Consider the following 13,443-nt stretch of genomic DNA (forward strand, 5'->3'; position numbering starts at 1 on the left):
AAGTCAAGAAACACCTGGAGTAACAGGCAATTTTGGCCTTGGAATGAAGCAGGGCAAAGGCTAATAGAGTTTTGCCAAGAAAATGCACTGGTCATAGCAAACACCCTCTTCCAACAACACAAGAGAAGACTCTACACATGGGCATCACAAGATAGTCAACAGCAAAATCAGATTGATTATATTCTTTGCAGCCAAAGATGGAGAAGCTCTATACAGTCAGCAAAAACAAGACCAGGAGCTGACTGTGGCTCAGATCATGAACTCTTTATTGCCAAATTCAGACTTAAATTGAAGGAAAACCACTAGATCATTCAGGTATGACCTAAATCAAATCCCGTATGATTATACAGTGGAAGTGAAAAATAGATTTAAGGGACTAGATCTGATAGATAGAGTGCCTGATGAACTATAGACGGAGGTTCGTGACATTGTACAGGAGACAGGAATCAAGAGCATCCCCATGGAAAAGAAATGCAAAAAAAAAGCAAAATGGCTGTCTGAGGAGGCCTTACAAATAGCTGTGAAGAGAAGAGAAGTGGAAAGCAAAGGAGAAAAGGAAATATATAAGCATCTGAATGCAGAGTTCCAAAGAATAGAAAGGAGAGATAAGAAAGCCTTCCTCAGCGATCAATATAAAGAGATAGAGGAAAACAACAGAATGGGAAAGACTAGAGATCTCTTCAAGAAAATTAGAGATACCAAGGGAACATTTCATGCAAAGATGGGCTCGAGAAAGGACAGAAATGGCATGGACCTAACAGAAGCAGAAGATATTAAGAAGAGGTGGCAAGAATACACAGAAGAATGGTACAGAAAAGATCTTCACGACCAAGATAATCACGATGGTGTGATCACTCACCTAGAGCCAGACATCCTGGAATGTGAAGTCAAGTGGGCCTTAGAAAGCATCATTATGAACAAAGCTAGTGGAGGTGATGGAATTCCAGTTGAGCTGTTTCAAATCCTGAAAGATGATGCTGTGAAAGTGCTGCACTCAATATGCCAGAAAATCTGGAAAACTCAGCAGTGGCCACAGGACTGGAAAAGGTCAGTTTTCATTCCAATCCCAAAGAAAGGTAATTCCAAAGAATGCTCTAACTACCCACACAATTGCACTCATCTCACACACTAGTAAAGTAATGCTCCAAATTCTCCAAGCCGGGCTTCAGCATTACGTGAACCATGAACTTCCAGATGTTCAAGCTGGTTTTAGAAAAGGCAGAGGAACCAGAGATCAAATTGTCAACATCTGCTGGATCATTGAAAAAGCAAGAGAGTTCTAGAAAAACATCTATTTCTGCTTTATTGACTATGCTAAAGCCTTTGACTGTGTGGATCACAATAAACTGTGGAAAATTCTGAAAGAGATGGGAATACCAGACCACCTGACCTGCCTCTTGAGAAACCTATATGCAGGTTAGGAAGCAACAGTTAGAATTGGACATGGACCAACAGACTGGTTCCAAATAGGAAAAGGATTGTCAAGGCTGTGTACTGTCACCCTGCTTATTTAACTTCTATGCAGAGTACATCATGAGAAACGCTGGGCTGGAAGAAGCATGAGCTGGAATCAAGATTGCTGAGAGAAATATCAGTAACCTGAGATATTCAGATGACACCACCCTTATGGCAGAAAGTGAAAAGGAACTGAAAAGCCTCTTCATGAAAGTGAAAGAGGAGAGTGAAAAAGTTGGCTTAAAGCTCAACATTCAGAAAACTAAATCATGACATCCGATCCCATCACTTCATGGGAAATAGATGGAGAAACAGTGGAAACAGTGTCAGACTTTATTTTGGGGGGCTCCAAAATCTCTTCCGATGGTGAGTGCAGCCATGAAATTAAATGATGCTTATTCCTTGAAAGGAAGGTTATGACCAACCTAGACAGCATATTCAAAAGCAGAGACATTACTTTGCCAACAAAGGTCTGTCTAGTCAAGGCTGTTTTTCCAGTGGTCATGTATGGATGTGAAAGTTGGACTGTGAAGAAAGCTGAGCACCGAAGAATTGATGTTTTTTACTGTGGTGTTGAAGAAGACTCTTGAGAGTCCCTTGTACTGCAAGGAGATCCAACCAGTCCATCCTAAAGGAGATCAGTCCTGGGTGTTCTTTGGAAGGAATGATGCTAAAGCTGAAAGTCCAATACTTTGGCCACCTCATGAGAAGAGTTGACTCATTGGAAAAGACTCTGATGCTGGGAGGGATTGGTGGCAGGAGGAGAAGGGGACGACAGAGGATGAGATGGTTGGATGGCATCACCGACTTGATGGACATGAGCTTGGTGAACTCTGGGAGCTTGTGATGGACAGGGAGGCCTGGTGTGCTAAAATTCATGGGGTTGCAAAGAGTCGGACATGACTGAGAGACTGAACTGAACTGATGGAATTTTACAAAAACAAATTGAGCCACTGAATGGCAAAACAGACAGCTTAGAAAAACAACTAAGTTAGAATAGCAGATTTCATGTAAATTGCAGTAAAAAGTGATATATTTTATGAGGTGAAGTTAACATTTAAAAAAATTAGAAGTGGAACCTTGATCCAGTAGCAGAGAGAGCGAGAGACATGTTTAATCTTGAAATCCATTAGCACTGGTCTCTCTCTTATCTCACAATGGGAGTTTCCACTTTAGAAGTAGTAATAAACCCTGATGTTTCTGAGTATTCAGGGTGGCTGCTACACAGGAAGAGCAAAGACAAATATGCTTGGCACTCAAGTGATTCATTCAGGCATCTCTTAGGATTAAGGCAGCAGTCTGTGCTCTGACACATCCCACTAATCCCCCTTTTATAAGTTTTCTAGAAGTTGTGACCAACCAGAATCCTGGAGAAGGTGTGGCAGAATGTGGTGAGCCTAATGTGAGAAATGAGTGGATTTGAGAGGTAGATGCTGCACTTGTATCACCAAGATGTCCTGGGACCCCTTTCAGGAGTTCAGTGGTTTCATTCATCCCCCAAATGCTTTGGCTAATGGAGGACCTGTACTCAGAAACCTAAAAGACCCTGATGAAAGAAATTGAAGATGACACAGACAGATGGACAAAAGACACTGTGTTCATGGATTAGAAACATTAATATTGTTTCTAAAATGACCATGCTACCCAAGGCAATCTACAAATTTAAGGCGATCTTTATCAAAATTAGTTCACCCATGGCATTTTTCCAGAACTAGAACAGACAACTCAAAAATTTATGTGGAAACACAAAAGACCATGAACAGCCAAAACAAGCTTGAGAAAAAAAGAGCAAAACTGGAGGAATCAGGCTCCCTGACTTCAGACTGTATTACAAAGTTACAGTCATCAAAACAGTATGGTACTGGCACAAAAACAGAAATATAGACTAATGCAACAGGATAGATAGCCTAGAAATAAAGTCATATGCCTATGGGCACCTTATCTTTGACAAAAGAGGCAAGAATATACAATGGGCAAAACACAGTCTCGTCAATAAGTGGTGTGGCAAAACTGGACAGCTACATGTAAAAGAATGAAATTAGAACATTTCCTCATATCATATACAAAAGTAAACTCAAACTGGTATAATTATTTTGGAAAACAATCTGACATTATCTACAAAAGTTGAGCATACAGATACCCTATGACAATTCTGTTGGGTAATGACCTAGACCCAGCACTGCCACATGAAACAAGAGACAGGGCAGCATTATTCAAAACAGCTCCAAACAGGAAACAACCCTTGTATATATTTCCTAGTGGCTTATTATAATTGCTGTATAGTAATCCATTATGGCTTCTCTTGTGGCTCAGCTGGCAATCTGAGTGCAATCTGCCTACAGTGTGGGGGACCTGGGTTTGATCCCTGTGTTGTAAAGATTCCCCAGAGAAGGAAAAGGCTACCCACTTCAGTATTCTGGCCTAGAGAATTCCATGGAGTTGCAAAGAGTCGGACACGACTGAGTGACTTTCACATTCACTTTCAATCCATTATGTAATATACATCACAATTTATTTCAGTTCAGTTCAGTTGCTCAGTCGTGTCTGACTTTTTGCGACCCCATGGACTGCAGCACGCCAGGCCTCCCTGTCCATCACCAACTCCTGGAGTTTGTGTCCATTGAGTCAGTGATGCCATCCAACCACCTCATCCTCTGTTTTCACATTCTCCTTCCACCTTCAATCTTCCCAGCATCAGGGTCTTTTCAAATGAGTCAGTTCTTTGCATCAGGTGGCCAAAGTATTGGAGTTTCAGCTTCAGTATCAGTCCTCCAATGAATATTCAGGACAATTTATTTATCCATTGCTTTTCTGACTGATACATCATTTATGCCAGTTCTATGGATCTGACCATCCTTTTTAAAAATTTGATTTGAAACAACAGTTCTTTGTATGTTAACATTAACCTATTATCTGTCTTATATGTTATGGAATTTTTCATTTAATTTGTCATTGTTTGGTCTTTCTTTACAATGTTTTTCTGTATGAAAGCTTTATATTTTTATGCAATAAATTTATCAGTAGTTACACCTATGGCTTTGGGGTTTTATGACATGTTCAGAGTAAATTTTTTCATACCAAGATTACAAAAAACTCATGTTTTATTCCAACATGTGTATGGTTCTATTTTTGTTTAGTCTTTGATCCATCTAGAATTTTTGTGTGTGTGTAGGACTCTAACTTCAGTCAGTGCATTCAAATGAATAACCAGTCATCATATTAAACCATCCCTTTTTCCCCACTGAAATGAAATGCCATCTATTAAACTGCCATATATATACTATTTTAAGGTGTAGTTGATACCATGTGGCAAACAAAATATCTTAGAATTCTTCAAGCCCAAGAGGATATGGCTACCATAAGGATGGGTTTTAGTATCAGCACAGCTGTTTCCACATAGACCAAAGAAAACATCTGTATGCTTAGCTGTCAGATAGAGACTGGGGGAAGGTCAAGTGCAGTCAATGATATCATAAAAGGGAAGAGAATTCTATTTGGAATTTCAGAAGCCTTAAAGGAAGGCTCTGGCCAGCTTCTTCTGAAGACTGAGGCCAGATTCACTGGCTTCTTCACCTCCCTACCTGACACAGGTCTCAGCAGTGGATGAGTGTTCAATTGTAAATGTCTTAAGTAATAGAAAACTCGGATACGAGTTTATTTTTCACAGAACTAGCAGTTGAGAAGTGGGCAGATAAAGGTGTTGGTTTCATGGCCTAAAATTGTCAGAGCCGAATCCAGGTCATTTTCTCGTGCTTTTCCTGCTGATCACAAGATGACTCCTCCAGTTCAGGTAACACTTAGAGAATGTGCAAGGCAGCATAAATGGTAAACAGTAGCACCATATCTTTTCCCAAGACAGCAGAAAGTTTTCCCGGAAGCCACCCATCAAATCTCCATTATGCTTCAGTGTCCAAAAGTGGGGCCTGTAGCCATTGCTAGCAGCAAGGATGGCAGAGAAAATGGTATCTTTTCATAACTAAACTTTTCTAGACTGTCGGGTTGTATGTAATAAGTAAAAAGGGGGTGGAGATGACCAGCAATGAAAAAAGTTTTCCCATCCATTTATTCATTAAAAAAAATATTATTGAGCACCTGAGCAGCCTATGTGAACCAAAGAGAGAGGAGCGTGCGTGGCTTGTTCTTGAGGAAATGAGACTGAGGTGGAGTGATCAAAAGGAGATGATAAGACATGAGTTCAGGGCAGTTTGTAGGGCCCAATCTGACTTACAACAAAGTGACATCTCCTTGGCTGTTCAGTGGAGAAGAAGCTGAAAGGAGGCAAGGATGGTAGCAGAGAGACAGATGATGGGTAGCAGTGGAGGTGGTGAGAAGTGGCAAGATATGGATACACTTTAGAGACCAAGCCGACCCGATTCTTCTGATAGATCAGCTGTTAGACCCTAAACCACACAGTTTCTGCAAAATATACTTCTATTTTCTCCCAAGTTGCATCAGCAAAGTTGACTCAAACAGGCACATGTGTGATGGGAAATTACCACTGCACAGCAAGGAATTTGCTCATGTGGTAGTCAGTGGACTTGGTCCCTAACCTCATCATTAAAATGGCAGCAAGCAGGAAGCTATAAACTCTTGTGACCTGTGACTCCCTTCACATCAGGTGCACTGATTGCAGAATTCCTGGGCCACCCCCACGACGGACTGTGCCCCCTGATCCCGTGAAATCTATACCAGGTTAACCGTTTACACTGCTTATTTGCTGATTTAGAAATAAACCCTAGGCGCTAATACCACAAGTAGAATTTCAGGGGCTAGGTACCTATCGGGAGAAGGAAATGGCAACCCACTCCAGTATTCTTCCTGGAGAATCCCATGGACAGAGGAGCCTGATGGGCTGCTGTCCACAGGGTCGCAGAGAGTTGGACACGACTGAAGCAACTTAGCATGCATGCAGTAATAAACTCAACAACAAAACAAAACACACACACAAAAAAAATGTGGGACTAAAAAAATGAAGTCAAAAACAACACCACCGATTTTGGCCTGAATGACTTACAGCATTTCCCACTCATTGAGCTGGAGAAGGCTGAAGGGGGACCTGGTTAGGAGGGAACGGCAGGTGTCTCATCTGCTGAAGCTCAGTAAATTTCTGTCCTGTGTTCTTTCTTGGATGCGGAATGTCTTTTGCTTGGGAAACTGTGTTCAGGATTCAGTGGTGTCAGTCAGTGAATTTTTATGTTCGTTAACAGCTGTAGTTTGGGGATAAAAAACTAAACCATAGTTTTTAACTTTTCAGACAAAGCAGCCTTGCAAAGAGCCAAGGGAAAAACCATCTGGCCTTGGCACAGGGGAATCCGTAGAAGCCCTGAAGCTGCTGAGCATCACATTTCTGCTGTGCTCTCTGTCTTGCCTCTTGCTGGAGACTGTTGCTTCCTCTGTGTCACCTTTATCTGCCTTCAGAGTACAAGACCAGGATGCCCTGCCACAACACTCAGTGGGTATGTTTGCTGTTATGATGAAAGTTCCGGCCTCCATGGGACCTAAGATTCCCATCGAAGGTCAGGAAAAACTGATTTTGTATTTAAAAATAATCTTCATTATTTTTCTTTTATTTTTTTCTTTTATTTTAATCTTCATGTCCATTATTTCTGGTTGGGTTCAATTTAGTTCAACCAGCACGAGCCCACCTACTGTGCACCAATCCGTTTGCTAAATGACATGGATTAGGCATTCACAGGTGGGCAGTCCCACCCATAGGTGTCAACCTTCCATGAAATATGACAAATGCGCCCTGAGGACAAAGGGAGAATTACAGTTGTTTGCGGGGAGGGGTCAGGAAGGACTTGAGGAAGGAAGCAAAATGTAAGCCAAAGCTAATAGGTCACTGACCCGCAACTTAGGTGCTCCCAGAGCCCAGTATGTTGCTTGAGTCCTTCCCAGCACTGGAAAGTGAATTGTGGTGAGCAGTGACTCCTCGTGACTTCAGGTCACAGACACTTGTGTTTACCCTACGTCTCCTTTTGATCACCAGACTCTGTGAAGTTCCTTCTGCCAGCTTCCAAGGCCTGTTCATCCTCTCTGGGTGTTCCTGGGGCTGGTGTCTGTCTCTTCTATTCACCAGACACACAGAGGCCTTTGCCTCCCAAACACCCTCTAGGCAGGTAGTTGTAAAATCAAGCTGCTCTCTCACAAAGTTCCACACTGATTCATGGAGATAATTGCTCCTATTTGACATACCAGAGGCAAAGGTGAAACCATCTGAGGATACACTTTTTTTTTTCCAAATATGTATTCCTTTAACCGCTTAGCTTAGCAGAGTCAATAAAAATATGGGCCCTGGGCCACTATAAGAACGTCAGATCTGGGACAACTCTTTGAACTTGAACCAGAGTTTGTATCCCAACTTCATCATTGACTTGGTGAACATCTGTGCTCTTCCTGCAGAAAATTCCAGGTCCTGGCTGAGCAACTTCAAGGATCTCATCAGGAGCCACATCCCTCCAGCAGCCATTTTTATTTTTCTTATCATGTCAGCAGTACTGGGGACCCTCTGTTGCCTCACGTAAGCTTCTGGAAGAGGAGGGAGAGGAGGGAACAGGTATCTAGGGAGAGGCAGGAATGGCCATGTGACCCCCCTCTTTGAAAAAGTCTCCTCCACATTCTTTTTTTTTCTCCATCCTGTTCCATCCCTTTACAACCATTGACAGGTGACATTTAAAGACCAGTATTTGCAACTGATCTTTTTTTTTTTTTTGGTAACTTCATTAATTTATAATTATCCTTCCCTTGGGTATAGGAATCATACATGGCAAACAAATGATTAACTCTTCTCTATTGCCTGGACTTCCTTGGTGGCTCAGACGGTAAAGCGTCTGCCTATAATGCAGGAGACGCGGGTTCAATCCCTGGGTCGGGAAGATCTCCTGGAGAAAGAAATGGCAACCCACTCCAGTATTCTTGCCAGGAAAATCCCATGGACGGAGGAGCCTGGTAGGCTACAGTCCATGGGGTTGCAAAGAGTTGGACACAACTGAGCAACTTCACTTCATTACCTCAAAAACGGACCAAAATATTTACTATTAAATCATGTGAGTGAGTGAGTGAAGTCGCTCAGTCGTGTGAAGCCAAAGAGATTCTTGAAATTTCTAACCAAACACTTAAGCTTAGCTAGTTAGTGAAAGTCAGTAGTGTCCGACTTTTTGTAACCCCATGGACTATGCAGTCCATGGAATTCTCCAGGCCAGAATACTGGAGTGGGTAGCTTTTCCCTTCTCCCATGGGAAGGGACTCTTCCAGGGGAATCTTCCCAAGCCAGGAATCGAACCCAGGTCTCCCGCAATGCAGGCAGATTCTTTATCAGCTGAGCCACCAGGGAAGCCCAGACAAGCCTCAATTTCATTAATTTAACCAGTGTTTAGCTAAGAGATGACCACTTGCCTGTCTCTGTCCTGGTTACTAGAGAGAGAGAAATAACACAATTGAATAATTACAGCCTGCTGTATCAGGACTCTGTGAGACAGAGCCCACATGGAGAAACCTGGATTGAAAAGGCTTTGTGTAGGGGAGGGCTGTTTTCAAACTGAAGAATCTAATCAAGTGGCTGTAGTTAAAGATCAGGTGAAGGGTGTGGTTCCTGACAACCTCAAAATGCCCACGGATGAAGAACCATGTCTGGGAAGCAAAGTTGGATATGGTTCCCAGCACACTAGACTGATTGGAGCCACACAGAACTCAGTGAGCCTATTTGTTGTTTGAGCTGTAAAGCAGTATTTGGACCTGAGAAGGACAGAGGCTCTGAAGGTCCCTAGGAGGCTTGCTCCCTGACACTTCAGATACAGCCGCAGGGAACAGTAGACCAGAGGAGCCTCCCAGAGGATGGGCCGTGGTGGGCCAGGGAGCTCAATTTGATGGAAGAGTTTGCCTGCTAAGTGTCTGATCAGCAGGATTCCAGAATGACTACAGAGCAGGGAGTGTTACATGCCTCCCGGTCTTCCTCTTTTCCAAAGGGAGGGTTGATGGCGGTTGTCCGCTTCCTGTTCCTTCACTGTATGGAAGATGGCAGAGGTGGCGATCAGGGGCACACGGGTTGATTTCGGTTCAAAGTTCTTTTCCTGAGAGGAGCCACACCAGGACTTGAGACCAGCAGACACTCTGGAAACAGGCTGGGCAGTGGGAGTGTGCAGCATCTTATCAGGATCCCTTATCAGGGATCCACGCCCATGCAGGGCAGGGAGGAAGGGAGAAGCTGAACTGCCTTGCAAGCACAGCAAGGCCTTGAGCGACCCTTTCAGAGTGGTCTTCCCTTTATCAGTACACCTTGAGTGGCAGCTGCAGGATTTAGGCCACTCCAGGAAGTACAGGCTCTGTATTCACCAATCCTGTCCCTCCTTGCCAAGCCCAGAGGAAGACTGCATGTCGCAACTGCAAGAGCCGGGAGTCAAACCAAGATGCATGTGATTCTGTATCTTTTAAGTCCTTGTGGCTCCAACTCCAGCTGGCAGGCCAGCTGCCTCAGAAACATCTGAAGGATTTCTGCAAAGATAGTTAGGCAACATGCCAAGAGAAAGACTTCCTTCTTTGAAGTAAATGGCTCAGCCTGGGGAGAAAAACCAATAAACCTTTGTTGGGAACAAGCGAGGATGTTAAGAGGGAAAAAAAAAAAAAAAGACGTGGATGACAAAATGTAAAAGGAGATAGGGAAAGCAGGACCCCAAAAGCTGGCTCTATCAAATAAACAAAGACTTCAGTGAAAGCAAGATTAGAGAAAAAAATGATAGATGCAGGAGACATATCATGAATTTTTTGGTAGAAAAAGGACCAAAATAATACCACAGAAACAAATAGTTCAAGGCATAATTTTGTCACATGTGGTGGAAACAAAGGAAAGCTTGAGTCTCAAGTCACACAGACAGATGGGCACTTGGGACTGAGCCCACAGTGGACTGGCACTAATACTTGATTTTCTATGATTACATTTTGCAATAAGGACTACAAATAGTTTCTCTGTGCCACTTTATTCACCCTCTATAAGCATTAGTGGTGTCTACAGTGAAGGCTTAGGATAGCCGCTGGGTAGCTAAGGAAATCTCCACTGAAGCCTGGAGAATTCTCAGCTCTCTGGCAGCAATCATGAGATGCAGAAATAATTGTATAAAGAATTTTTAGTATGGTTTTCACTAGCAAAGAAATAGAACCAACTGAAATGATTCTTGGCTGGTTAAAGAAAGCCGTGAACATTCATACATTGTTGTAGAAGACTAATCACGTGGAATCAGAGTCATGAAATGCTGCTGAGTGAAAAAAACGCCAATTGTAATGGAGGATATACAATCCCACCCAATTTATTGTGAAAAAGATACTTCCAGGGAAAGAAAAATCCTTGAAGGATCTAACCAAAGATTTGGACATTGGTTATCTCCTTCAGACAGTGAATAGGTGATTTTAATAATCACGATTGTTGTTGTTACTTAGTTTCAGGTTTATTTTTGTCTGCCCTTTTCAATGTTTCCACAACAAAACATATTGTTTAATTAGGAGGTTTTTAAAAAGAAACTTCAAAACAAGAAAAACTATCTGAACTTACTTCTACTCTACCTCTACATCCAATCCCACACTCTTAATTTCTCAAGTCATGAAAGCCTTTTCACAATATGAAATCACTTGGTTCATACTAACACAAAAAGCCATCCAAAATCCTATCTTGGAAAAGGTGATATAATGACAAAGTAACTCTGCAGACCAAGACTGTGTTGGAATTTAAATTAACTTCAGCAGTCATCATTGTCTCTTCCTTTCCCAGTGTTCTAGTAGGTGAACCTGTCCAATGAAGTATGAGAAGATTCAATGGACAAGTGTAACGCTTAGCTTGCTGGATTCCAAGAGAGTGGAGAGTGTGCTATTTGTATACAATAAGGAAGTATCTACCGGGTAAAATTAAATCATCTTACATCTTAAACGATCTTTGCCTTTATTTTCTCCTTTAAAACATGCAATTGAAACAAAATGACAATAGACTCATTACTGTTTTAATTATAAAATCATACATCATGCTCGTGCTCAGTTGTGTCTGACTCTCTATGACCTCATGGACCGTAGCCCACCAGGCTCCTCTGTCTGTGGGATTTTCCAGACAAGAATACTGGACTGGGTTGCCATTTCCTCCTCCAGGGGATCTTCCCAATCCAGGGACCGAACCTTTGTCTCCTGCATTAGAAGGCAAATTCTTTCCCACTGAGCCATCTGAGAAGCCTCAAATAATACATATTTATCGCAAAAAAAAAAAAACCATAAAATATAGAAAGAGGAGAAAATACCCATAATTCTAGCACCCAGAAACAAACATTCTTTACATCTTGGTGTATCTTCTTTCAAACTTTTTTCTATTCTTCTACTATCACTTTCCCAAAATCTGTTCTTCAAAGCAATAGCTCCATTTTAATAAATGTTATGAGACAATAGGACTCTATGTGGCCAATTAGGCTGGAGAGATGCTGAATTAAATAAATGTAAACATATTTCTTTGCTCCAGCACTTCTAACAGCCTTTCACAGGCTAACATGGATCTCCACAAAAGAGTAGAACAGGCATTTCCGAAACAAATGTAAACATGGGCTTTTTTTATGGAGTGAATGCTGATGTATACACAATCCCAGAAAGTCGCTCACTGAGATCCTTTCTTTCACCAACCTATCATATTTTGTAGCCTTTCCTTCACTCTATGACACATGGTGGCTATCTTTCTGTGTCAGTAAGTGCCGCGTAGTATTTCTTGCAGTGAATTCAACTGAAGTCATTTAATCACCACTCCATAATAACGTACCCCATGCACTATACAGTCCATGGAATTCTCCAGGCCAGAATACTGGAGTGGGTAGCCTTTCCCTTCTCCAGGGGATCTTCCCAACCCAGGGATAGAACCCAGGTCTCTCACCCTGCAGGCAGATTCTTTACCAGCTGAGCCACCAGGGAAGCCCTAGGGTGTTCCTACTTGTTCACTATTATACATGTAATGCAGGTGATAGTTTTACACATTATTCATTTGCTTTTCACTTTGCTGTGGCCACCTGATGAAAAGAACTGACTCATTGGAAAAGACCCTGATGCTGGGAAAGGTTGAAGGCAGAAGGAGAAGGGGACGACAGAGGATGAGATGGTTGGATGGCATCATCAACTCAATGGACGTGGGTTTGGGTAAACTTTAGGAGTTGGTGATGGACAGGGAGGCCTGGTGGGCTGCAGTATATGGGGTTGCAAAGAGTCAGACATGACTGGGCAACTGAACTGAACTGCACTGAACTTGCTGTTCCGAGTTGGAAATCACTCACTCTGCGAACACTATAGCACACCTCCTGTTCTGAGCAAGTAACAAGGCAAACAGCGAGCTTGGCTAGAGTGGAAGACACAGCAGCGCCAGGGGACTAGGGTGAGAGTCTGCCTGGGGCAGAGTTAAGACCTGGTGGGCCTCAGAAAAGATCTGGGTTCTCCTGGGAGCCCATCGAAAGTGGGGAAAGTCATTTGATGGGTGTCGCCATGTTGAGAGGGTCCAAAGCAGGGAGACCAGCCAGGAGGTTTCCCAAAATCCAGGCAAGACATAGCCTTGTTGGCAGCAGGGTGGGGATTGGCAGTGTTGTAGTCAGTGTCAGAATCTGGACGGAGGGAGAAGTGAGAGCCATCAGGATTTGAACAGTGATTGGACGAGGAGTGGGAAAGAACTGAAGCTTCGAGAATGCCTCCTGGACTTTGGGCCTGAGCAAGCCAGGGGCTGGGGTCCGGGCAAACCACAGGAGGTTAGGAATTTATTGCCTCAAAAAATGCAAAGAGAAATACCAAACAGATGTTCTTTTTTTTTTTTTTAATATACTTATCATTTATTCTTGAGGTAAATAAACACTTAAGAATAATTTAAATTACATGCAAGTTAAACAGCATAGGTATATAAAAACTGGAAAGCTGACACAAATCTGTTAATTTATTAAAAACTAGTGAGTTGTACACTTTTTTCTTTTTTTAAAATTTTAATTGGAGCTAATT

General features: G+C 42.5%; 1 protein-coding gene across 1 annotated transcript; it reads left to right on the forward strand.

Annotated features, from left to right (window-relative positions):
* Positions 1-5,227: 5,227 nt before the first annotated feature.
* On the forward strand, positions 5,228-11,393 carry SMIM9 (small integral membrane protein 9). Its single transcript, XM_040265301.1, has 4 exons — positions 5,228-5,245; positions 6,710-6,971; positions 7,858-7,975; positions 11,213-11,393. Exons 1-4 carry the CDS (start codon positions 5,228-5,230, stop codon positions 11,238-11,240), a joined length of 426 nt encoding a protein of 141 aa, XP_040121235.1. The 3' UTR covers positions 11,241-11,393.
* The last annotated feature ends 2,050 nt before the right edge of the window (positions 11,394-13,443 follow it).

Source organism: Oryx dammah, unplaced genomic scaffold, assembly GCF_014754425.2.
Source record: "Oryx dammah isolate SB20612 unplaced genomic scaffold, SCBI_Odam_1.1 HiC_scaffold_23, whole genome shotgun sequence".
NCBI classification, from domain to species: Eukaryota; Metazoa; Chordata; class Mammalia; order Artiodactyla; family Bovidae; genus Oryx; species Oryx dammah.

What these genes read in the sequence shown, in the direction of transcription:
- SMIM9 (XM_040265301.1), top strand. An exon ending in ACCTAAGATTCCCATCGAAG is followed by an intron (nt 6,972 to 7,857) that starts GTCAGGAAAAAC and finishes CTCTTCCTGCAG; the next exon opens with AAAATTCCAGGTCCTGGCTG. An exon ending in GGGACCCTCTGTTGCCTCAC is followed by an intron (nt 7,976 to 11,212) that starts GTAAGCTTCTGG and finishes TTCCTTTCCCAG; the next exon opens with TGTTCTAGTAGGTGAACCTG.